Here is a 22,130-nt window from a genome sequence, read left to right as displayed (position 1 = left end):
TGCCTTTCCGTCAGGCTAACCCTTTGAACAATGGATAACAAACAAAACTCAACATTATTAGCCGAGACTGCGCTTTATGTTCCAGCACAACTCAAACAAACTGATAATGAAGTTAAATCCAACTTTCGACATCAAATTGATGACCTTCTTTTTGGATCGGTAACATAAAATTAGAAACTCACTCAAAAAAGACAGCTAGCTTACAATGCCTATTTTATTTTATTTTCTATAGTTTGCTGGTATGGTCGGTAAATTTGCAGAGTATCCTTTTGATACAATCAAAGTTCGTCTTCAAACTCAACCCTTGGATCACCCTTACTTTTCTGGCCCTTGGGATTGTTTCAAAACCACATTAAAGCAAGAAGGCATGAAAGGTTTTTTTACTGTAAGTTTTACTTGTTTTTATCATTTGCATTGTATTTACGGATTTTCTTAAAAGGGTATGTCATCTCCACTGGTTGGATCTATGGTAGAAAACGCTGCATTGTTTGTTGGTTACAGACAGGTTCAAAGGATTATCCGAGAAAACTCTACATCAAGTCAGGAACTTGAGAGACAAAAGGGTATACCCGAAGATCAATTACCGCCTCTTTCAATTCCGCAATTGGTTTTAGCGGGCGGAGCTTCAGGTGCAATTGCATCCATTGTTCTAACCCCAGTTGAATTGATTAAATGTAAATTACAAGTTCAGCTCGGCTCACAAACTGTCACTCAAGGTGTTAAATTTAATGGTCCATTCCATGTCATGCGTCATGTCTTCCAATCCCATGGACTTACAGGCTTCTATAGAGGATTTGTAGCTACACTCTTGAGAGAAGCGGGTGGTGGAGCTTTCTGGTTTGGTACTTATGAATATGTCTGTGCTAAATTCATCCAACACAGACAGGCAAAGACCGGAGAGATTGTCGTCAAAAAAGATTTGACACCTACCGAATTAATGGTGGGTGGTGCCTTGGGTGGTATGGCTTATAATGCTTCATTATTTCCCGTTGATGTCATCAAATCACAGATGCAAACAGATGAACAATTATCTAGTGGGAGTCGTCAACGATCTTTTGCCCAAACCGCTAAAGAACTCTACGCAAAGGGTGGCTATAAAGCATTTTATAGAGGCTGTGGCATCACTGTTGCTCGTAGTGCACCAACATCCGCTATTATTTTCTTGACCTATGTAAGTGTAAATTATTCTTGTTTCTATAAATGTATATTAATATTCCTTTATAATTTGTAGGAAATGCTCTCTCGTCATTTCGGATAGATAAATAAAATACCCCCCTCATCGTTTAGACTTTCTTTTTTTCTCTGTAATACAAACATTAATTTGCATTCATCCCCAAAGTGTGTTTAAAAGTACAAGAGTTTATTGTTACTATGGTTCCACACATGAATCATACTGATTTTCGTCGTCCTCATCATCATCATCATTGTCCTCATCCTCAGATTGAACTCTGCTGCTAGCACGACTACTTTCTACACTATCCGATGTTAATCTATTACGGTTACGGTATTTCCAAATCTTATCCACCACATCTTCAGCGCCAAAGACACCACTAAATCCTCTAATGAAATCATGACTTTTATCTTCCCATAGCAACATGGAATCATTAATTGCAGTTCGGATAGTCTTTTTCAGGTCTTGAATTGATTTCTTCGTCTTTATCTTTCTTTCCTTGATAAAGGAAATATTCAATTCTTTTGCAGTGACACCTCTTTCTAAATTTCTTCTTAAATAAGCATCGTAATCACGTACGATTCGAGTAATTAAATCGGATGTGGAAATGCCATCAGTACGCTCAGTGGGGAAGAACCTGCCTTGGTCCTTGACGAATGCATAGACATCACCGGATTCTTTACTTTGATAGGGCTCTGCATCGTGGGCTACATAGTCAATCTTGTGGCTATCCAAAAATTCTTGGTCCACAAACCATGGCGCATTTTGCACGACCTCGTCTACCCATTTACAGTGTCGTACAGCCTCGTATCGGTCCTGATCTGTCATAACAGTCTTGCCTTTGCGTTTATGCGTTTCTATATCGCTACACACTGGTTTTTGGTTTTTTAGATTTCTTTCTCTCTTTGATTTAAATGCATTACTTTTTACCTCCCACTAATAAATACACGTTAGGAAAAGCTTTCTTGGCTTGTTCGAGTGCCTTTGCATGTCCGAAATGAAATAAATCATAAATGCCTATAGATTGGTCAACTTTGTGCCTGTTTTTTTTGTGCTTTTTTTTAACTCGGTAGTTTACCATCACAATAAATTCGAATGGGTCTTCCAACTGGGGGCTTTTTATTCATGTTAGTCTACTAGATTGAATTCACTGCTTTCAAAAAAATAAAAACGTTACCTTATTAATCTTGAATCCGTAACGTTCTTCAATACCCGGAGGCAATTCTACTTGAACTTGGTCTTCAATGACAAAATCGGTACGACGTTTTTTTTTTAAATCAGGCAAATTCGTCTCTGTATTGTCTTCATCTAAATATAGGAAAAGTCTGGGTTAAATCAGACTGAACAAAGTTGTATTATTTTACAAATTCTAACCAGAAGCATCGCGGGAGGTGGTTTGACCATTGGTTACTTCTACAAAAGTACTCACTGGTTCTACAGTTCTTTTTCTCTTGGATAATTTACGACTTGCTGCAGTGCTCATGTTAAAAGGGAGATGGAGAAGGAGGTACAAAATAGCTGAGTTGACACTTAAATTGTGGAATTGACTTTTTTATTTTTATTTTTTATTTTGCATGTGATGCACTTTGGTTTTGTCCAACTTATAATGATTTGTAGTTTTTTTAAAAAAAAAAGATAACACCGAGTATGAGTGATCACTTGAAGGTGGGGCTGGAGACATGATTAATTTGTTTAGATAGAAATAAAAAAAAAAATCCCAACATAGTTACCAACTCCATTGATTTATTTCAATTGACCCAACTAAGGTTTACATTCTTTTTATGAAATTAAGGTTAATATGTTTTGCTTGTACGTAAAAGATGCAATACTTGTAAATTGGTGTATATCTACATTCCATATAGAGTTTCACATCATCTCTTTTCACAGTTGTCAATTTGATGTACTGGGCGGCACTTGCGACATATTGTTCACCAGTAGATGCATTGCAAATAACCATCCAGTTTTGGATTGATGACAGCCACAGTCTCTTTTTCGGATTTTGGCTGTTTAGCGTATATTTACGCTGTTTAAAAGAACACCGGCGAAATATAGCTATTTCACTATTTAATGAAATCATAGGTTACCATAGAAACCCTTTTGAAAGATTTCAGTTTAAATTTTTGCATTTGTTACACATATCTGTGCTTTTTACACATTTAGAAAAAAGAAGAAAAAAAAAATTGAAAAAGACTAAAGACAGTCAAGATATGAAATGGTCTTTTTATTAGATAATGTTTATTTTTCAAAGACTTCTTGATTCTTTTTGAGCCTGTCTCGTATGGCCGAAATATCCTTTAGTAAAGGACTGTCTTCAGGTAGCCTCATTTCTAATTGATGGTGCAACTGTCCGATATAGTCAATCGATGCTTGTAAAACGCTTAATTTGTGTATAGGTTGTTGCACCGATGTTGAATAATACGGGTTACAAGCGGGTAACAAATCCTTAAGTCGTTCTATTTTATCATTCATTCTCTCTCTTCTTCTTTTTTCAACTGCACTATGTGATGATCTACGAGCCACTGCCGCACCTTCTTTGTTGGATTTCTTCACTGTCGCCTCTGGTAGTGGCGCACTGGCAATGTAATAATGAACAATAGTAGGTGGTAATTGAATAGGTGGTAATCCATCCACTTTATTATCATTCATTGATAAAAAATAAAAGGAAAGAAATAAAAAGAAATAGATAGAATCCCAAAAAAAAAGGGGGGGGGAGGAGGAGGAGGATTTTAACAGTTATAAAAATGCATAGAAGGCATGTTTATATGCTTTCTGCCTATTGGACAATATATGACAGTGCGTACATGTGATGTCTTTCATATACGTGGGCTTGATATTCCTATTGATTTGAGCTCCCCTTTGTTTTTTTTCATCTAAATCATATATAGGTAGATTGGAGGGAATACATATCTACATTTTTTTTTTTTTTTTTGATGTACGGCTTGCATAGATCCCTTCTATACTTTTGATACCACCGTCTGGCTAATGTTTTGTTAAAATACAATGCAATCTTTTTTTATTATTCTAAATTTTAATGGTCCTTGGAGTAAAGCTCAAACCTACATGAAACGTGTTAATATTGATGTAACGATAACAAAAAGAAAAAAACTTACTTTTTCAATAAGCCGTCAATCTTGTCAGATGTGTAACCACCGTTAATGATGTCTCTGGCTTCTTGAACCTTACCGAAAACATTAAATAATACAAGACCGACGATCTTTTGATCACGGACATAGAAAACAAGTCCCTTACCAAACTAAAAGAGAGAAAATTGATTAGCACATTATTTTTCAGTATATATCTTTTTTTTTTTTTTTTGACAAACTAACCTTTTCATCTTGGAAAGGGTTTTTAGCCTTCACGGCTTCGGTCACAGAGGTGGCGGAAGATTCAGCAACAACCTCCTCTCCAGGAGCAGCACGGGGGCTATCAGCTTCGGAAGCAGCAGCAGCGGCAGGTGTATCATTGGCAGTAGCTTTAGCCCACACACTGACAGTAGATAATTGAGAGTCGATAAGACCGACAGCTTCGTAACCTATGTTTCGAACGATTTCAATACAAACTGCATGATACTATAACAGAAAAAGAAAAACTTACCAATCTCGGGTCCGAGATCAGACCAGAACATAGATTGGTGGTTGTAAGCACGAGAAGCGCCAACCATATTTTCACCAGCATGTCTACCACTCAAAACGGCACTAAAAACAAGCAAAAAATAAAGAAATAGGTGATTAGTATGTGATCAAGTAGTAAATTGAGATGACTTGGTAACTTTACTGGTCATGATGTTCGATACGACGACGACCTAACTGGACATCATGGAAAGAGACCATATCACCAGCAGCGTAGACATCACGACGTGCTTCAAGTTCAGCATTGACAACAACACCAGATCTGCTCTCATCAATTTCCAAACCAGCATCTCTAGCTAAATCCACACGGGGTTCGATACCAATAGCAACAATAACATGATCGACCGATAAAGTCTCATCATTACCCAAATGAATCACAGTCTTACCGGTCTCCTTATCGGTTGAGACAGACTTGACGGTGCTCTTATCTTTGACATCTACACCAATTTTGCGGACACGGCTAGTGGTCCATTTAGTCAAGTAACCGGGGAAAACATTAGCCATGTTACCCTCTAATCATCATCTCTATTAGATTTATTGACAATAATGGATGATTACACTTCCTTACCTTCAGGGAAGATTTGAGTCACCTTTAAGTTTTCCTTGCCAGCTGATGAAAATAAAGTGTCATGAGTGAGTAATCATAGAGACCTAAGGGAGAGAGGAGGGGGGGGGGGGATAAATAGGCCACTTACATCTGTGGGCAAGAGCAACAGCGAGTTCAGAACCAAGGAAACCACCACCAACAACTGCAATATGAGCACCATCCTTGGCAATCTTTTCCAACTTTTTGAAATCGTTAATGTTACGGAAGGTGGTAACATTTGTGTTCTCGGCTTGAGAAGGTAATTGCTTAGGTTCACCTCCGGTAGCCAATAAGACCTTTAAAAATAAAAACCTAAGTGACTTATAGAAAGATCAAAAGATGTGAAAAATATACCTTGTTGTAATAGATGACGCTGCCATCATTCAAGGTAACAGCATGATCTTCAACATTTAACTTGGTGACAGACTTGTTGAGCAATAACTTGATCTTTTCGCTTTCAAGATCAGATCCAGAGGCATCCTTAATAATTTCGTATTTAGAAATATCTTGATACACGGTGCTACAAAAGTTGGTTTTTTAAAAAAAAGCTAAAATTTAACACAATGATGAACTTACTTGCGCTCGGATCCAGACCACTAACATAAATTTATATTTTAGTTATTTTCATCATCATTCTGTGATTCACTTTGCAACTTACGTCCTTGAAAACCAAAGTTTCGGCAACATTAGGGTCCTCGGAGAACCAAAGTTCCTTGGACAAAGGAGGTCTATTTCATAGTTTAGTCATATAATTTTTTTTTTTTTTTTTTTTTTTTTTTTTTTTTTTTTGTGCATGCATGAATTTGTGTATGTACCTCATATAAGGTGAATAACTCTCATCACCAATAATAATAACCTATCAACCAAAGTCAATAAATATACATGTTCGCGCCTTCTTGTTTGTATATTATCAGCTTACATTAGCTTGAGGGTCCTTTTCTTTAATGGCTTGAGCAGCAGCAAAAGAAGCAGTTCCTGCACCTACAAGAACATAGGGCTTTTGTACCTTTTTGACAGCAACAGGTACTTCAACAGCCTCCTCTTCTTCTTCCTCTTCCTCTTCCTTTGCTGCAATAGCAACAGGAGCAACAGGTTGAACCTTCTTCTTCTCAGGAGGAGAAGTCAACTTGAACAAGAGAGGACCGAAAACAATGAGAGAGCCAATGACCCAAGGAACGTTGCTGCTTTCCTTGGTAACGACATGAGAAGAAGTAGAAGAGTAAGATCTATTCTGTCTCAAGGACTTGTTGACAAGTTGAGTCTTAAAACCCGAGATTCCTCTCTTCTGAATAAGACGAGTAGAGAATGCAGTAGCCTTTACGAAATTCATGTTGTTTTTGTAAAAAAAAAGAAAGACGCAAAACAACAATATTAAAGGTACATGGATTAAAGGTCGTCCATTTAAAAAAGTGACGTCGTCGAAAGATGATTGGTTAATGTTTTTATATAGGGAAAGAAAAGTATACTATGTGGGATTGATTTAAATAAACAGAACAAAAAAGTTATGTGTGTGTGTGTGTTTGACAATTATGATACAGGAGTTTTTATACAATATATACACTCACTCCTCTTGCAATTAAATTAAGACTCATCAGCATTTATGGTGGGTATCTTACTACCATCATTAATCTCAAGACCAGGATCATGTAATCCATAGGTGGCACCCAACTTCTCCACTTCTACAATAAAAGAAAAAGGTAAGCACTGTGATGCATTATACATAAAAGTTTATACTTACTCTGAATAAGGTGTTTTCCATAGGTATACTTCTTTAAAGATTGTAAGTGAGGTCTGATTTTATTGACCAAGATTTCACGTTGATCATCGTCTACGACATCTAGCATTTTCTGTACAACATAATTGGCATATTGATCTTTCATCATAGTGATAAGAGGATAGGTGCCATCAGGGCGATCTTTAATTACTTCATCAATCAGCAGTTGTCTATCGCGTTTGCTTCCATAATCAACACACTTTTCAACAACGTTGCTTGCAAACTTGTGTTTACTGAGTACAAGGATATGTCCAAGAATCTTGTCGACAATTTTTGCTTTATCTTGAGGTCTTCCACGTTCCAAAATATGTTGAATAACGTAATTTCCGTATTGATCTTGTACTAGTCGATTCGTACATTTATGCAATTCACCCAAGAGAGGTCCCGTTTGTATTTCCCTGCAGTGTTCGAACATACGCTGAATGACTCTACAACCATAAGGATGCGTGGCCAGATTATAGACCTGTCCATGGAATGCATTGATAATAAACTGGATGTGTTGAGCAGGAACACGTTCAATGGCTTTTTGAATAACGTGATTTCCGTTTTGGTCCTTTATACACAACAAGACATGACCATCCAATTCACTCACCAAAGTAGCCTGTTGCTCTGTCAAGACATGTTCCAAGGCCTTTTGAACGACCCGACAACCGTACATTTGAAGTGAAAGAGATAATACATGACCCTCCATTTGTTTGGCCAATATGGACTTTTGCATTTGATTTCCGTGTTCAAAGAACTTTTGCAAGACATAGTTTCCAAATACATCCGTCATCAATTGCAATGCGTTTGGCAATACTTGCTCAAAGACCATTTGCTTTTCTTCGCTATTGGCAGTTTCTAGCTTTTGCTGGATAAATCTGGATCCATGTTGATCCCCACTAAATTCAACAATATGTCCTGCGATGTCTAATAGTTCGTATTTCTTGCTTTTTGTGTTTCTGAATTCCTCTAAAAGCAAAGATCGGGTACTAAGCGCATTTTCTTCTAATGCGACCGGTTGACGTTTATGATACATACGTTGTTGTTGGAGCAATAATTCTTGTCTAGCAGCTAAAAGTTGTTGTTGTTGTTGCTGGATAAGAATCTGTTGTTGTTGTTGTAGTTGTAAGGCTCGAAGTTTTTTAGTACTGTCATCTGGTGGGAATCGGGATACGTCATAAGGAGCAGGTGCAGTCAATGGACCCCCTCCACCGCCACTTGACCATTTACCGTATACGGATTCGTAGTCGTCCTTCCCAGCCAAATCGAGTGGGACATTATAGGGACGTGCATTGTAGCTGACATAGTCCTGTGTCTCGTTATGACTGAAATTCGTCTCAAACTGCTTAATCATCGTTTCCGTATCATCGAGGTGATGATGTGTAGGTGGTGTCGAGTTAGGTCGACTGTCGGGTAAATTGGTAGTGAGGGTACTTTTTTGTTGTTGATAATCAATATACATTTTATTTACAGACTCGATATCCGCATCTTGTTGAAATCCAAACATGGGTGATGGCGTGCGGGGAAAATCTTGTTGAATGATGTCTACTAACTTGCCTTTGCTACTACTAGGCCCTTGTTGGTAGCCATAATAAATCGCGTTTTCCTTGCCTTCTATGTAAAAAAATAAGCATTTTAGTGAAGGAATAAAAAAAAAAAACTTGCCACAATTGTCAGTACCACCACCATTTTCCCATAATTTCCATGTTTGGTTTGTATCATACTGCGGTTGTTGGGTCATAACACCTGGTATTTGGGGTTGTAACCCTTGGATAGGTGGTGCACTATTCGAGCGATCGTAACTCAAGCCTTGGTTAGGAAAGAGAGAAGGTGCGCTAGACTGAGAAAAAAGACCATAATTGTATTCTGGTTGCAAAAGTGCTGCGAACTGTAAACTGTGTCAGCAATAAATTATATTGTGTTTTTTTTTTTGCTGTTTTTTTTCTTTACCTGTTTTTCTTGAGGTCCGTTGTTGGTTTGAGGTTCTTGCATAGTCTTTTTCGGAGACATTACTCCGTTCATTAAACTAGGCATCATTCTCTTTTTTTTTTTTTTTTTTTTTTTTTTTTTTATTTATACAAAGCGATTATTTACAGAAAAAAAAAAAGAAAAAAAAAAGAGAGAGTGAGAGTAAAAATGCGTCGTTTTTTATATGTACAGCTTTCTTTTTTTTTTTTCCTTGTCTGAAAAAGCTCTAGTTTAGAAAAAAGGAAAAAGTAAAAACCTTAGCTGATTCTTGTGTATCAAAAAGAAAAAAAAAAGTGTGACCGTGCGGGGAGGTAAAAACTGCAAAGCAAAGATAACAACAGCGCACAGCAGTCACCCTCAAAGAGTTTATGAAAAATCCGCACGCTTTATTATTATTTTAGTTTCTATTTCACAGGTGCCTTGACTTCCATTACTCTTCCTCTCTGTCGTGCCCATTCTGTACAGGCTCTATTCTGTTGGTCACACAATGTCAATAGCACTTTCCGTTGAACCAGCTCAGCGACAGAAGACCAATCATCAATCCAGTGACACTCCTTCATTTCAAATACCGATAGATTAGGGCAGTATTTCACATAGGCCTGCACGGATTTGTTGGTAATACGGTAGCAATTGTTGACAGATATCCTTTCTAGCCCTCTACCTCGACACTTGGCTAATGCAATTAAACACTCGTCCGTCATATCACAACCTGCTAATCCTAGTACTGCTACTTTGGTATTTTCCGCTACCAAACGAATGGATTGCATCGTAATCTTTTCTCTGTCTCTCACTCTACCTACATTTAAATGATGTAAATCCGGACAGTTCATTGCAATGGCTTGAATAGAGATATCTGAAATTAATCCACAAGCTCTTAAATCTAAATGTTCCAACTTGGGACAGTTTTTGGCCACGCTCAAAACCGCATCATCCGTGATACGGTTACACCCCGCCAGTGATAAATAAGTCAGTGAATGATGATTGTTTGTGATAAAATTATGCACCGAGCTATCAGCCAGGTGGTCGCAGATGTAGATGTCGAGTTTTTCAAGTTTCTGAGAGTGACGGCTAATTTGTTGTAACGGCTCATTGATGGTTTTATCCTTGATTTTACGAAGTGCGATCGACCGTATTGCATTAGCATACTGTGAATGATGAGATATTGTATGTTCTGGTCTTGTACTATTTGAATGACTGTATTGTAGAAACGCTGGATCTTCAATCAAATCATGCTCGGTATAAAATTGTTGTAGTTGTAATCTTTGCTCATGTTTAATATCCTTTTGTAATTGACTTAATTTTTGGAGCTTCAGGAATTTGTGGTCACCAAATAAACCCGTCATTTTCGGTGCTGCAATAGCCAATCCGGCCGCAGAAGAGGTGGTATCACTATGGTTAATGTGGGAGTTGGATATAACACCGGCAAACTTTAAAAATGCTTCGTACTCGGATTTGCTATCTTCAAATGTCACCGCTCTCCAAATCAAGCGAGTTGCACAATCGTGCCAAAGGGAATTTACTAATAAGCATGGATGTATATACTGGTATATCTTGGTTTTGTTCGTTTCATCGTAATGATAGGGCACTGCTAAATAGGATAATATGTGGTTCACAATTTCCGGAAGTCGTAACGCCAGGTGACAAACGGCTGTTGTAGATTGCTCTTGAAATCGCATTATTAAAATTAAAAATTGGTTACATAAATGAAAAAAGGAAAATAAGCCAAAAAAGTGAGGTCGATTTATGTAAACGGAAGTTTTTTTTTTTTTTTTTTCTTGCAAGTTGTGATATAAACAAGCTGATCATAGTGTGTAATTATAGGTTTTACATATACTCTCTTTATGTCCCCGGAACTTCCTATTAAGATAAATATATATGGCTTATTTTCCCGGAAAATCTGCAAATAGTACTAAAGCTACACGGGGAAATTTTTTAGAAAACATTACTCCAATACTGTTATCGCTCGTTATTTTTTTTTTTTTTTCCTACGAGAAAACTTAAAATTTGGACACAATCTTAAACCCGTTCAAACCAGAACAAACAAACGTTTTTCTAATAAAAAAGTACTGAGGAAGATGTTTTAAATTTGAACATGCAATAGGTCCAAAATAACTAGTTCATTCGTTCAAGGGAAATTGTCAATATAATAAACGGGAAATATATATATATATATTTATATATTTTAAAAAAAAATACGAGTGTTTTCAACAAGGTAAAATGACGCGCATGATTAAAACTTCTTTTAATCAATGAGCGGTAAGATATTTTTATAGAGCCTTAAAAGGTCTCTGTCATCCAATGTCCTTTGCGATAAAAAGAAGGAGTAAATAAGGCTGACCATCTTAACATTGACTGTCATGGATTTGAAAATACGATTAGAGTGTATCCCTGTGGATGGTAACAATCTGATGCATGACACTGTCATACTTTACACTTTGCCAGCATAAAATCTTAACCGTCGCGATTACGTCAATTACATAAATTACGATAGTTTACGGTTGCTATAAATATTCTAAAGACCCTGAATTACAGGTTCTTTGTCAGTCTGACACTTATCAAAATCAGCCAAATGTTGATATTATCAATATCCCCCAACGATTTTGGTACATAAATCTGTTATTGTAATTATTGATGGTTTAAAATCTCTCTTTCTAGTTACTGCTTATATTTGAAACAAACCATATTGCACCAATCTGTAGTATAGCCAATCTAATTGATGATCTATCACTATCTACACTTATTATAAATATAGCATTAAAAAATAGCCTCCTTTTTCCTAGGGTCCACCAACAGGGTATCCGTTGAAATTTATCTTATATCCAAGTGGCTTTTTAAATTGATAACTAACTGGTAATAATATATCACCACTTGATTTTAAAGAAAAAGTTCTCCAGATGGGGGAAGATTGATTTGTAAGATATATAAACGAGTGAGCATGTTTACGTGAGAATATAGACATTGATTGGGTGTCTAATTTAAACCCGACAATCTGGTTAAAATCAGGTATAGCTGCATAGAAAGATAGAAACTGATATTGGAGGCTCTTTTTCTTATATATCATGAATTCATTGGATGAGATATTCACTCACATATATTTCGTGAAAACATCTACATGTAGTGTAAATGATGCAAGAAAAATCCCCGGTTTCTCAGCTGGACAAATTCAGGCACGTTGCATGCAAATTAAGAGGAAACGATTTTCTTAAAAAGTCATTGTTCTTGCGTTATTTTGTGAATTTCGAATGAACATGATTGAGTATATGTGAGTTGGAAAGCGTGGTTTTCTTTCATTCAATAAGAGTTGTTGAATAGATTCATAACCTAGGAAAAATACTCTGGTAATGATCAAAAAGGATGAAAGCTGGAACGTGAAAAAGGGGAGCCCTCCTCCCAAACAGTGAGTTAACTTGGATTAAGAAAAAGAGAAAATGCACTCTCCAACGCGTCAAGAAACAAAGCAACGCAAATGATAGAAACGTGAGTTGTACATTCGGCATAGTATAACGCGTCTTGTCTTAATAAAAGTGAAATATTCCAAGAAATAAACGGTTAAATTATTTGAGACTAAAACTAGATATATTTTTATTAAATGAAAAGGGGATCCTTTTTATAAGGAATGATTGAAATAGATTGTTATCCGGGAAGATCAGATGGGAGCGTGGATTGGAAGTAGACATTAATATCTTGATCAGTTAATGGTTTATGTTTCAGTGCTGGGTTTCTATTAAATGTCAAGTATAGGCTGGATATATAATGTGTATATATCAAAAAGCTATATATTTAATTGAATTGGCAGTTTATTGTCGATAAAAAGAAGTCAACAGACTTTTATTGAAGTATAGTATTATGGAGGTAATATCGAGAAAAATGGGTTTTCGGCTTTGCGACCTGATCCATTCATATCTTTCAATCAGGAGAAGGCAAATATTTCTGGATATTATCTCAATTATATTATTATTTAATGAAAGCCAATCTACGTTCCTTTTATCAATTATGCACTGCTGATTCAATTAGACAAATAGCTTTTAATAAGACAAGACACGTTATAATATGCCAAATGTACAACTCACGTTTCTATCATTTGCGTTTCCTTTGTTTCTTGACGCGTTGGAGAGTGCGGGGCCAATACTTTTCAGTATAATCATAAGATGAAACGTATGCCATGTGTTTGACCACTTCGGCTCTTTTCTGAGTTATCCTTTCTAATTTCTAATTTCTTCTTGAAAATTGATGAAAAACAATCACAACTCAACGTTTTTGCAATGTCTATCACATTTTTTCATAAATTAAGCATATTAAAACGGGTTTTCTACATGATTTTCTTTATCATATACTATAATAAATGTTGAGGATCGTTTTTTTTTTTTATATATATTTGAATGCAAATAATTTGTCATCAGTGACGTAGACTACTCCAGCAAACCGATCAAAATGTTTAAAGAAAAAAGGCGCATGATTTCTAATTAATGCAGGACTGTACAGGACAATTGTATCGTGATACCCACTAAGTTTTATCTCCCTTCATTGTAGATTACTCTTCAAGAATTCTTCAACAATCTCCATTGGATTATGATTCTCTTGCGGATTGTGGTTGCAGAAAGAGATGTGTTCGTTCTTGCTCGGACCTTAACAGAACCTTTAAAAAAAAAGTCACTTGTATCAGCATCACATGCCCCTTTTTTTGTTTTTCCTCTTTTGAACTTGATAGTTAGAGTAATATTTGTGCATGCAATGGGAGAACAGTATAATTGTTGATGATATCAGCATGCGCCGTAGCCAAGGTCAGTCACTGCTCGGGTTAAAATCAATCACTGAGACTCTGTCCATGAAAGTGCTTCACATATTGTTCTTGATGCAGTTTGGCCAGTTGGTGTTGTGAAAATGAAGCTGGTGGGTGCTAGAAGAGGAACGACGACTGAGAGTAAATTATTTGTACATAAGAGTACTGCAGATAAGTTTTATCTTCAGTTCTTCAGTAACACCATATATATCATGGATAGGTTTTCAGAAACGAAGGGATACTTCATCATTATGAACAATGCTCCCCTAAGATAATTGACCCATAATCGTGCAGTGAAGATACATTTCTTAAACAAATAGACCAATTGGTTTTAAAATTATGGCTTCCAGAAATAAAGACCATCTTCTCAGATAGACTTTAAGAACTCTTGATAAAATAGATATGATATTAGAACTGAAGGAGGTTTACATTTTATAAAAATTTAAGATGCTCCAGATATTTATAATAGGATTGACTTTAATGAATTACTGACAGGTACAAGCTACAGCGATTGATTTCTTCCTGCATTCTACCCCGAGTTGGGTCATATTAAACAATTCTTAGGATATAACAGTTTGCTGTACTAAATTTAATGATAATAGCCAAAGTCAGTAATCGAGTTTTACACTTTTGATTTATAAAGATAAGTCTTGATAAATAACATGTATTTTATTTATTTTACAAATTGGATCAATAAAATACATGAATTGGGGAATTATATGTAGTATGTACTGTGAAAATTCATATTTTAGGAATTGTGTGAATCGGTACTACAAGCAATGTATTCTTATACGAAGCATGTGTATCGATTCTGTACGACATTTGGTTCAGCCCACACAAAGGTATAAGACGCATGGATGTTAGCTCTTTAAATAACTACATCCTATAACAAAACCGTAACAATTGATCAATCAGTTCCAACCGTAGGCTTCCTCTTAAATCCTCGGTAGATCAAATTGACCTATATTATAAAATGGATGTTCCGTAGAGTTTAAAAAAGACGTGGGTTGATTGAATTTAAAGTGAGCACCAAATCAATTAATAGGTTTTGATTAGACCTTTGTTATCGTATTGTTATTAAGGGAAAGAGAAAGGAACAATCAAGAGTTCGTAAAAGAATCAATGGTTATATTGTATGAGTTATTAGGTTAACGATAAGCTTTTATCAAGACTGATTTAAGTATGTAATGGTACTTCAAAAGAGAGTTGTTTTACTATACAGGGTCTTAATTACGTTATGATGGTTCCGTTTAAGGATGTTTCTTAACGAATTTTAATAAAAGTAAATGATTTTGTTTGACGGAGTAAAGTGTGTACTGTTTCTGATTATAGAAAATAATAGAAGGTGTTCACACAAGGTCAGAAATATATAGAATGGTTCCAGATAAGGATGTTTTCTTATATATTTATACAAAAGAGAAAGTAGAGATAGAAGAGGTTTTATTGAGACTGTTTAAAGTACGTATGTTACTATTCAAAAGAAAGTTGTTTACTGTACAGGATCTCGAGATTTACTGAATGGTTCTTATAAATTAAGATGTTTTCAAGTAAGTCTTTATAAAAAAAGAAGAAAAGAAAAAAAGAAAGAAAGAAAATAAAGAAAGAAAGAAAAAGAAAAGGAAGTAAGAGCAAATATGGCTCGGTTATAGTAAGTTTTGTGAGAGTAAAATATGTCTAAAGTTTATTAAAAAAATGGAAGGGGTTATTTATAGTTGTTTTTGAGAATGGTGTAACCATCGTACTTTGAAAGCTCTTAATTAATGTCTATGTTTGGTTAAAATGGTTTCTTACACATCCTCCCCACTAGAAGAAGTAGGACTCCTACGTTGGTAATGTTGTTTGACGGCGACTTTTCTAATATACTTGAATAAATTTTGATTTTTGAAATAATGATGATATTTTTTTGTGTAAATGTTATGATATTTGAGAGTTAAAGGTTGATTGTTTGGAGTGGAAGAATCGACAAAAGTTTTGACATATTTTCTTGTGGCTCTTTTAAGAATTTCTTGTAGTTTGACTATTTTTTCGAGTTTTAAAATAATCTCTTGTTGGTGTGAAGGTAATTTTTGAATTTCTGTCTTTAAGGGGACTTCTACAAGGCCAAGAATTAATCCTAAGTTTTCATCTTTACTTAAAGGAACGTTGAGGAGTCGGTCCACATCAAAAGAAGGATTGATTGTTGTTGTTGTTAATAAGTCCATCAGGATTGTCAATTGGATTGAAATAATTGGGATTGAAGGATACTTTTGGTGCTTTATATATTTTTAGTTTGTTGCCATGGATATGTCGCTGTGCAATATCTCCATCTAACGATTTTAAGATATAGGTTGAATTTCTGTGACATTCTTGGATAATAAATGGTCCCTCGAATCGATCATCTAATTTGGCTGATAGATTATTGGCAATAATATCTTTGTACTTTAAAACCAGATCTCCTACACAGTAACCGGGTTTGTCGGATTTGTTTCGGGATAGGATCCGTTTATTAACCATCTTTAATTGTGATTCTTGGGCTTTACGAATATTTTCTCGAGCTATATGTTGAATAGTGTTGATATGAGATGTGAATACTTCAAAGTTACTGTTGACTTCTTCTTCGTTCCATACGTCTTCCGTGTCATTTTGTTGATTCATAAAATTATCAAACGGAGTATGCGGAATACGACCATATAGTGTTTGGAAGGGAGATAATTTAGTACTGGCTTGAGTTATACACCGATATGAGAATAAAATGGAAGTCAGATATAAGTGCCAATCAGGTTTTTCTTCCGGAGATAATTTTCTTAAGCAAGATCCAAGAGTCCGATTAAATCTCTCCACTAGTCCATTTCCTTGAGGATGGTACGCTGAACTATATTTATGTTTGATGCCGAATTGATCACAGAGAGTATTGATTAATAAGTTACTAAAGGGGCTACCGTTGTCTGTGATTATTATCCTCGAAATAGAGTGTCGTGTAATAATTTCATCCACATAGAAGTTGAATACTTCAACTGAATTCGCGTGCACTAGAGCTCGAGCTTCTACCCATTTACTGAAATAATCAATAGCTACAATGATGTATCGATGTCCACCCCGAGAGGTCTCCACATGTTTGATATCCATAGCAACTTGTTGAAAAGGGCTAATCGGAACGGGAACCACATGAGGTTTTTCGAGTTCTACTTCTTTTCCTTTTTGTTGACAACGTAGACAGGTTGAAATCCATTCTTTGATGTCCTTAATCATTCCATCCCAATAGTATTTTTCTGATATCTTGAGATAGGTATTTTGATAAGCATAGTGACCTCCAAGCGGGTGATTATGATACATCTGGAAAGCATTTTTAGCATCTTGATGAAGAAGTACTAATCGAGTAGGTGATTTCCGATATAATTGATGTGACTGGGTGTAATAATGTTTAGATTGTAATCTGAGATATTTTCGTTGTTGACTAGATGTATTATGTGGATATTCTAAAGTTTCCAAATAATAGACCAGTTGTTGATATTTGAGGTTATCCATATTGAGTTGATTCTTGGATTATTTGTGTAACTTGAAGTTAAAATAAAGTGAAATGTTGGAAAGAAAAAGAAAAAGAAATATATACAGAATTTTGAATAAGGTGTTTATATACATAATTTTTGCTGAGATCTATATTCTCTGCAATATTTGGTGAGGGCCGGTAATCCAGTGTTTTGAAATTGTTTTGAGTGAGTAAGTCCGTTAGTCAAGTTTTATGACTTTCTGGGTCAGGAGATACTAGTATCCGAGACGGGAGAAGAAATCCGCATTTTCGTTTACACGACCAGGTCGGTATACAATATCGAATTCATATTCATTTAAAATAGCAACCCATCTAGCAAGAATTCCAGTATGTTCAGTTGTACTATTCAATATTCCTCGAAGACTTGAGTGATCGGTTAAGACTGTAAATTTCGATCCTAAAAGATAAGGACGCAATTTTTCAACACACCATTTCACAGCTAGTAATTCTAACTTCGATACACCGTAGTTTTCTTCCGATTGTTTTAATCCTCTACTAAGGTATAGAATTACACGCTCCTTTCCGTCTTCGTCGTATTGGCTGAGAACACCACCAATACCTGTTCGGGAAGCATCCGTCATTAGAGTAAAAGGCTTATCAAAATTAGGTCGCATGAGTATGGGAGCTTCAGTCAGGGCCTTTTTTAGTGTTTCGAAAGCTTTGGTAGCTTTTTCATTCCATACGTTGGGTAATCCTTTCTTGGTTTTTGTTAAATCATGCAAAGGTCTAGCTATACTGGCAAATGCTGGGACATATCTTCGGTAATATGAAGCCAAAGCAACAAAACTTTTGATTTCCGTTACGGTAGTAGGTTGTTTGTAATTGAGAAGCTTTTCTACTTTGGCGGGATTGGTCGATACACCTTCTTTTGATACCACGTAACCCAAGAATTCAAGAGAGTCCTTAAAAAAATTACATTTGGAGGGATTCAACACTAGTTTTGCTCTTCGAATGCACCGGAATACTTTTTCAATATCCAGTAGATGTTGGTCATGAGATTTTGAATAAATATTTTGATCATCGAGATACGATATGACGCACTGGTTAAGGAGGTCTCGAAAGGTAAGCATCATTAATCGACTAAAACTGGAAGGACTATTGGATAATCCCATTGGCATTGAGTTATATTCATAGGTTCCGAATTTGGTGACAAATGCTGTCTTTTCTTTGCTAGCAGGATCCATTGGAATTTGATGAAATGCTGTTCTCATATCCAGAGCAGAAAACACTGTCGCAGTTCCTAATTGGTCAAGTAGATCATCAATTCTTGGTAAGGGAAATGCATCTTTCTTGGTCTTGTCATTCAATTTCTTGTAGTTAATTACTACTCGATAACTTTTCGTGTCCTTTTTCTTCACAAGAATAATAGGGGCAGCATAAGGACTAGTCGACGGTCGTATAATACCTAACGCACAGTGTTTATCCAGTTCTTCTTTAAGAGCAACTGATTCTTCAGGCGATATCCTATATGGTCTTGTTCGAATTGGAATTTCATCTTCTGTAATTATCTTGTGATATACTAAATCAGTTTGGCCTAACGTTTTACCATCCCAGTCAAAGATATCCTTGAAATTTGATATAAGGTTTAAAAACTTTGACTTTAATTCGTCTGAAGTTTCACCTATCTGAATTTGTTCTAACTGTTCTTCTGACAAGGTGGTTTCTTCCATGGTATTAAATTGTTCAGGTTCATTTCCTTGTATAGGGTTCATTTCATACGTAGATAAGACTTCAGCTTCTTCAACGGTAGCAATCATAGTTCCTTTCTCCAACACTATAGGTTCTTCGGTCATGTTTTGTAATTGAGCGCGAAATTTATATTCATGTGGATCCAGAATGGGTTTAGACAGAATTAAATAGGGTTCATACAAAGGATTTATTTCAACATATTGTAAGTTGTTTTTCTGGGGTAAATTTAAATTTAAGGGACTGAGGATTTAGCTGGGATAATGAGTTTTCCCTCCTTCTTGATTCGTACTTGATTATCCTGGTAATGGACTTGGCTGTCATCCTTGGTTGTCATACAGTGAAAATCATTGGTTATAGTCATGAATTCAGCATCATCGTCGGATTCACTTTCCTCTTCTGATTCATCTTCAGTTTCTTCATCTGATTCAGATTCTTCATATTCCGGTAAGAGAAAATCCAAAGCCGAATTTTTCTTGTTCATCATATTGATTACAGGTTCTTGTGTTTCCTTGTTAAAAAATATATTGATCTTGGTTTGTTGATTTTTATAGGTTACAGTCATTTGTGTGAGGTCATAATTAATAATAGCTTTTGTTCGTTGTAGCCAATTATTTCCAATGATCAAGGGATATGGCATGTTAGGTAACACTTCTACTGTTAAGGGTACAATTAATCCATTAACGTTTATAGGCACATCGTATATAACTCCTAAGGATGCATATTCTTGATTATTTCCCAGAACAAACTTGGTTGTAGAGGCTCCATCAATGGCATAACCTAATTTAGCGGCAAGATCCTTGGTGATTATTGTTTTAGAGGCGCCACAATCGATTAAGGTGATCACCGATACGTCAGCAATTTTCATAGTACATCTCAAGGCGGTAACGCTCTCATCTTCATTGTTTAAATTATTGAATGCGGATAAGGAATGCGCCGTGTTTGAGATGATAAATTGTTTGATAATTCTTTTTCTTCCTTTGTTATATTGAGTTTGTAGAGAAGGAATTATATGCAGTAACTGTTTAAATTTGATCCCAGCTTGTTGGTTTAATATATCTTCCGTAACATCATAACCTGATTCAGCAATACGTTGTTTAATAGTTCGCTTGTTCACCTTTCTTACTGGCACGGTTGTGACGTCCATAGCTTCAGCATCAGGTACCGGTATCATTGGTACATTATGAGCTTCTTGTGTCATGGGTACGACAGGAATCATAGGCGTTGGCATGACTGGTTGAATTGATTGTACAGGTTGAATGGCTTGAACAGTGGGTACAGGTTGTACTGTGGGAATGTTTGTTGGCATTGGTGTGATTGTATTGTTATTATTGTTAGATTCAGTAGCTTGAGGTTTTCTACTGGAACGAGTTCTACTATGTTTAATGATGTTGTCTTTTGATATTCCATAAGGGGCAGTTTGAGGAAGTCGAGAGACTTTTGATTTTTCGGCAGGCATTAAATGATGTTGTGATATAGGATTTAGATAAGTAGCTTGAGTCGATGGCCTATATTCCATCGACTTTAATAGTTTTTTGACTGATCTTGAGTGTTTTGCATAGGCATGAACATCTGTTGATTAGGATTCATCAGCATGGCTTGATTATAATACATCATTTGAGCAGGTGTCATTTGATTGGGAGTCATCACCATATAAGGATTAGGAATCATTCCATTCTGGGGATTAACCATTTGAGAATTATCATATTCGGCTAAATTCGCGACTTGTCCCATAGTGTTGAATGCTTGTAAACTTGTATTGTTGGGCTTGGAATTATCACCAGAGGATTGATTATTATTTTGACCCGAATAATTTCCTTGGCGTTGACCATTATTATAGTTATTGTAGTTACGTTGGTTATAGTAACCTTGATTGTTATTTTGACCTTGATTATTGTGGTGACCTTGATTATTGTGGGGACCTTGATTATTATTGTTGTATGAGTTGCCTTGTTCACTATTTGGTCCATTAGAACGTCCATTGGAATGGTTATTATCTTGATTATGGTAATTATTGGATCGATAATTGTTATTTCTTCCATAATTTTGATTGTTATAGTTGTCATTATTTCCGTTGTTATTGTGATAGTTATTAGAATACTGATTGCCATTATTGTTATAATTGGATTTGGATGCATTATTCTTATATCTTTGTTGACGTTGCTCATAATTTTCCTGAATTGCTTTATTTGTTTCCGTTCGAATAAGTTCCGTCAACTGGGTTAAGGTGATAGGAGATTCGGCTGTAGTAATCATGGGTTGTAATACATTGTTCTTAGCAGGTTCAGCAACTGGAGTAACTTTCTTTGAGGAAGTGGGACTGGATCGTCTTTGGAATAAATTTTGATGTTGTAAATTATTAATTCCACTGCAATAGTGAGAGGGTTCTTCTTGACTGCCTTCAAGATGTAAATGATATCCTATCCAATATCCTTGGGCTAAACGCATATAATCTTCATGAGATTTGGCACCAGTACAAATACAATGTTCTCTGACAGCTTTGAGCAGACCATACTTAAATCTTGCTCTAATAGTAGCCACAGAGGTAATACCAGCAACATGAGCAGCTTCCGAAATACGGTTCCAAAATTGGTAGGAGATCCTGTCTAATGGTTGATACCAATTGAAAGACTCCTCTTTGCTTCTTTCATTTTCTTCAGTGTTGTAAATATTATCAACGAGACGTACGACTTCAGCATACTTTAGGTCCTTATGTTATCTGGGAGGGGTAACCATAACTACTTATCAAGATCAGCTCTTGCTTTTCCAGAAAGTAAGGTACGGAAGATAGTAATTTTTGTAAGTGTAATCAGTGATATTTTAAGAGAAAAGTAGTCTTCGAGATTAGCTTTGAAAGCCAGAATAATCTTCACCTTCGTAGCCACGGAATGAGATAATTATTAATGTTAAAGCTTCAGGTGACGCACGCCAACACAGTGGAATCATCAAGAATAGGAGTAGTTTCGCTTGTATGATTCATTTTCGATAAAAAGCCCCTGTTAGTGAGCACCACGTATTATAAATGGAT

The 22,130-nt window shown here is 35.9% G+C and overlaps 8 protein-coding genes across 8 annotated transcripts; 1 reads left to right on the top strand and 7 right to left on the bottom strand.

Annotated features, from left to right (window-relative positions):
- Positions 1–30: 30 nt before the first annotated feature.
- EV154DRAFT_485441 (mitochondrial carrier domain-containing protein) lies at positions 31–1,258 on the top strand (the record flags this gene model as incomplete). The annotated part of the gene is made up of 4 exons (XM_051598754.1): positions 31–159; positions 233–385; positions 440–1,171; positions 1,232–1,258. The coding sequence occupies 4 exons, from the start codon at positions 31–33 to the stop codon at positions 1,256–1,258; spliced, it is 1,041 nt and encodes a 346-aa protein (XP_051453467.1).
- Positions 1,259–1,300: 42 nt separating this feature from the next.
- EV154DRAFT_28268 (cytidylyltransferase-domain-containing protein) lies at positions 1,301–2,680 on the bottom strand. The gene is made up of 5 exons (XM_051594762.1): positions 2,546–2,680; positions 2,349–2,479; positions 2,250–2,286; positions 2,102–2,188; positions 1,301–2,043 (listed from the first exon to the last, which is right to left on the bottom strand). The coding sequence occupies exons 1-5, from the start codon at positions 2,652–2,654 to the stop codon at positions 1,370–1,372; spliced, it is 1,038 nt and encodes a 345-aa protein (XP_051453466.1). The 5' UTR covers positions 2,655–2,680; the 3' UTR covers positions 1,301–1,369.
- A 682-nt stretch (positions 2,681–3,362) lies between these two features.
- EV154DRAFT_28141 (uncharacterized protein) lies at positions 3,363–3,870 on the bottom strand. Its single transcript, XM_051594755.1, has one exon. It carries the CDS (start codon positions 3,815–3,817, stop codon positions 3,407–3,409), a length of 411 nt encoding a protein of 136 aa, XP_051453465.1. The 5' UTR covers positions 3,818–3,870; the 3' UTR covers positions 3,363–3,406.
- A 182-nt stretch (positions 3,871–4,052) lies between these two features.
- EV154DRAFT_554921 (apoptosis-inducing factor, mitochondrion-associated, C-term-domain-containing protein) lies at positions 4,053–6,750 on the bottom strand. The gene is made up of 12 exons (XM_051605242.1): positions 6,306–6,750; positions 6,202–6,242; positions 6,045–6,114; positions 5,963–5,982; positions 5,741–5,906; positions 5,496–5,682; positions 5,369–5,410; positions 4,946–5,312; positions 4,766–4,866; positions 4,498–4,703; positions 4,282–4,424; positions 4,053–4,227 (listed from the first exon to the last, which is right to left on the bottom strand). Exons 1-12 carry the CDS (start codon positions 6,714–6,716, stop codon positions 4,200–4,202), a joined length of 1,782 nt encoding a protein of 593 aa, XP_051453464.1. The 5' UTR covers positions 6,717–6,750; the 3' UTR covers positions 4,053–4,199.
- EV154DRAFT_522336 (armadillo-type protein) lies at positions 6,751–9,205 on the bottom strand. Its single transcript, XM_051602988.1, has 4 exons — positions 9,093–9,205; positions 8,808–9,030; positions 7,125–8,756; positions 6,751–7,065 (listed from the first exon to the last, which is right to left on the bottom strand). Exons 1-4 carry the CDS (start codon positions 9,177–9,179, stop codon positions 6,968–6,970), a joined length of 2,040 nt encoding a protein of 679 aa, XP_051453463.1. The 5' UTR covers positions 9,180–9,205; the 3' UTR covers positions 6,751–6,967.
- Positions 9,206–9,514: 309 nt separating this feature from the next.
- On the bottom strand, positions 9,515–10,786 carry EV154DRAFT_574694 (uncharacterized protein; the record flags this gene model as incomplete). The annotated part of the gene is made up of 2 exons (XM_051606432.1): positions 9,515–10,281; positions 10,501–10,786. The coding sequence occupies 2 exons, from the start codon at positions 10,784–10,786 to the stop codon at positions 9,515–9,517; spliced, it is 1,053 nt and encodes a 350-aa protein (XP_051453462.1).
- An 8,551-nt stretch (positions 10,787–19,337) lies between these two features.
- EV154DRAFT_485434 (uncharacterized protein) lies at positions 19,338–20,561 on the bottom strand (the record flags this gene model as incomplete). Its single annotated transcript, XM_051598753.1, has 3 exons — positions 19,338–19,613; positions 19,812–20,080; positions 20,180–20,561. The coding sequence occupies 3 exons, from the start codon at positions 20,559–20,561 to the stop codon at positions 19,338–19,340; spliced, it is 927 nt and encodes a 308-aa protein (XP_051453461.1).
- Positions 20,562–21,526: 965 nt separating this feature from the next.
- EV154DRAFT_398813 (uncharacterized protein) lies at positions 21,527–21,808 on the bottom strand (the record flags this gene model as incomplete). The annotated part of the gene is made up of 1 exon (XM_051595241.1): positions 21,527–21,808. A coding segment is annotated over one exon (282 nt), but the record flags the coding sequence as incomplete, so codon positions are not given.
- Positions 21,809–22,130: the final 322 nt, after the last annotated feature.

Source organism: Mucor mucedo, assembly GCF_025094135.1.
Source record: "Mucor mucedo strain NRRL 3635 chromosome Unknown EV154scaffold_115, whole genome shotgun sequence".
NCBI classification, from domain to species: Eukaryota; Fungi; Mucoromycota; class Mucoromycetes; order Mucorales; family Mucoraceae; genus Mucor; species Mucor mucedo.
The sequence above is the reverse complement of the archived record's forward strand: the minus strand, read 5'-3'. Positions and strand labels throughout refer to the sequence as shown.

Excerpts from the sequence above, each read along its gene's own strand:
- EV154DRAFT_554921 (XM_051605242.1), bottom strand. The coding sequence starts at position 6,716 with ATGAATTTCGTAAAGGCTACTGCATTCTCTACTCGTCTTATTCAGAAG. Across the intron at positions 6,115-6,201 it reads AGTTATTCACCTTATATGAG|ACCTCCTTTGTCCAAGGAAC; the intron begins GTACATACACAA and ends ACTATGAAATAG. Across the intron at positions 4,228-4,281 it reads ATTGACGGCTTATTGAAAAA|GTTTGAGCTTTACTCCAAGG; the intron begins GTAAGTTTTTTT and ends CGTTTCATGTAG.
- EV154DRAFT_522336 (XM_051602988.1), bottom strand. The coding sequence starts at position 9,179 with ATGATGCCTAGTTTAATGAACGGAGTAATGTCTCCGAAAAAGACTATG. Across the intron at positions 9,031-9,092 it reads ACGGACCTCAAGAAAAACAG|TTCGCAGCACTTTTGCAACC; the intron begins GTAAAGAAAAAA and ends CACAGTTTACAG. Across the intron at positions 7,066-7,124 it reads TGGAAAACACCTTATTCAGA|AAGTGGAGAAGTTGGGTGCC; the intron begins GTAAGTATAAAC and ends CTTTTATTGTAG.
- EV154DRAFT_28268 (XM_051594762.1), bottom strand. The coding sequence starts at position 2,654 with ATGAGCACTGCAGCAAGTCGTAAATTATCCAAGAGAAAAAGAACTGTA. Across the intron at positions 2,287-2,348 it reads ACGGATTCAAGATTAATAAG|CCCCCAGTTGGAAGACCCAT; the intron begins GTAACGTTTTTA and ends ATGAATAAAAAG. Across the intron at positions 2,189-2,249 it reads CATTCGAATTTATTGTGATG|GCATTTATGATTTATTTCAT; the intron begins GTAAACTACCGA and ends ACCAATCTATAG.
- EV154DRAFT_28141 (XM_051594755.1), bottom strand. The coding sequence starts at position 3,817 with ATGAATGATAATAAAGTGGATGGATTACCACCTATTCAATTACCACCT.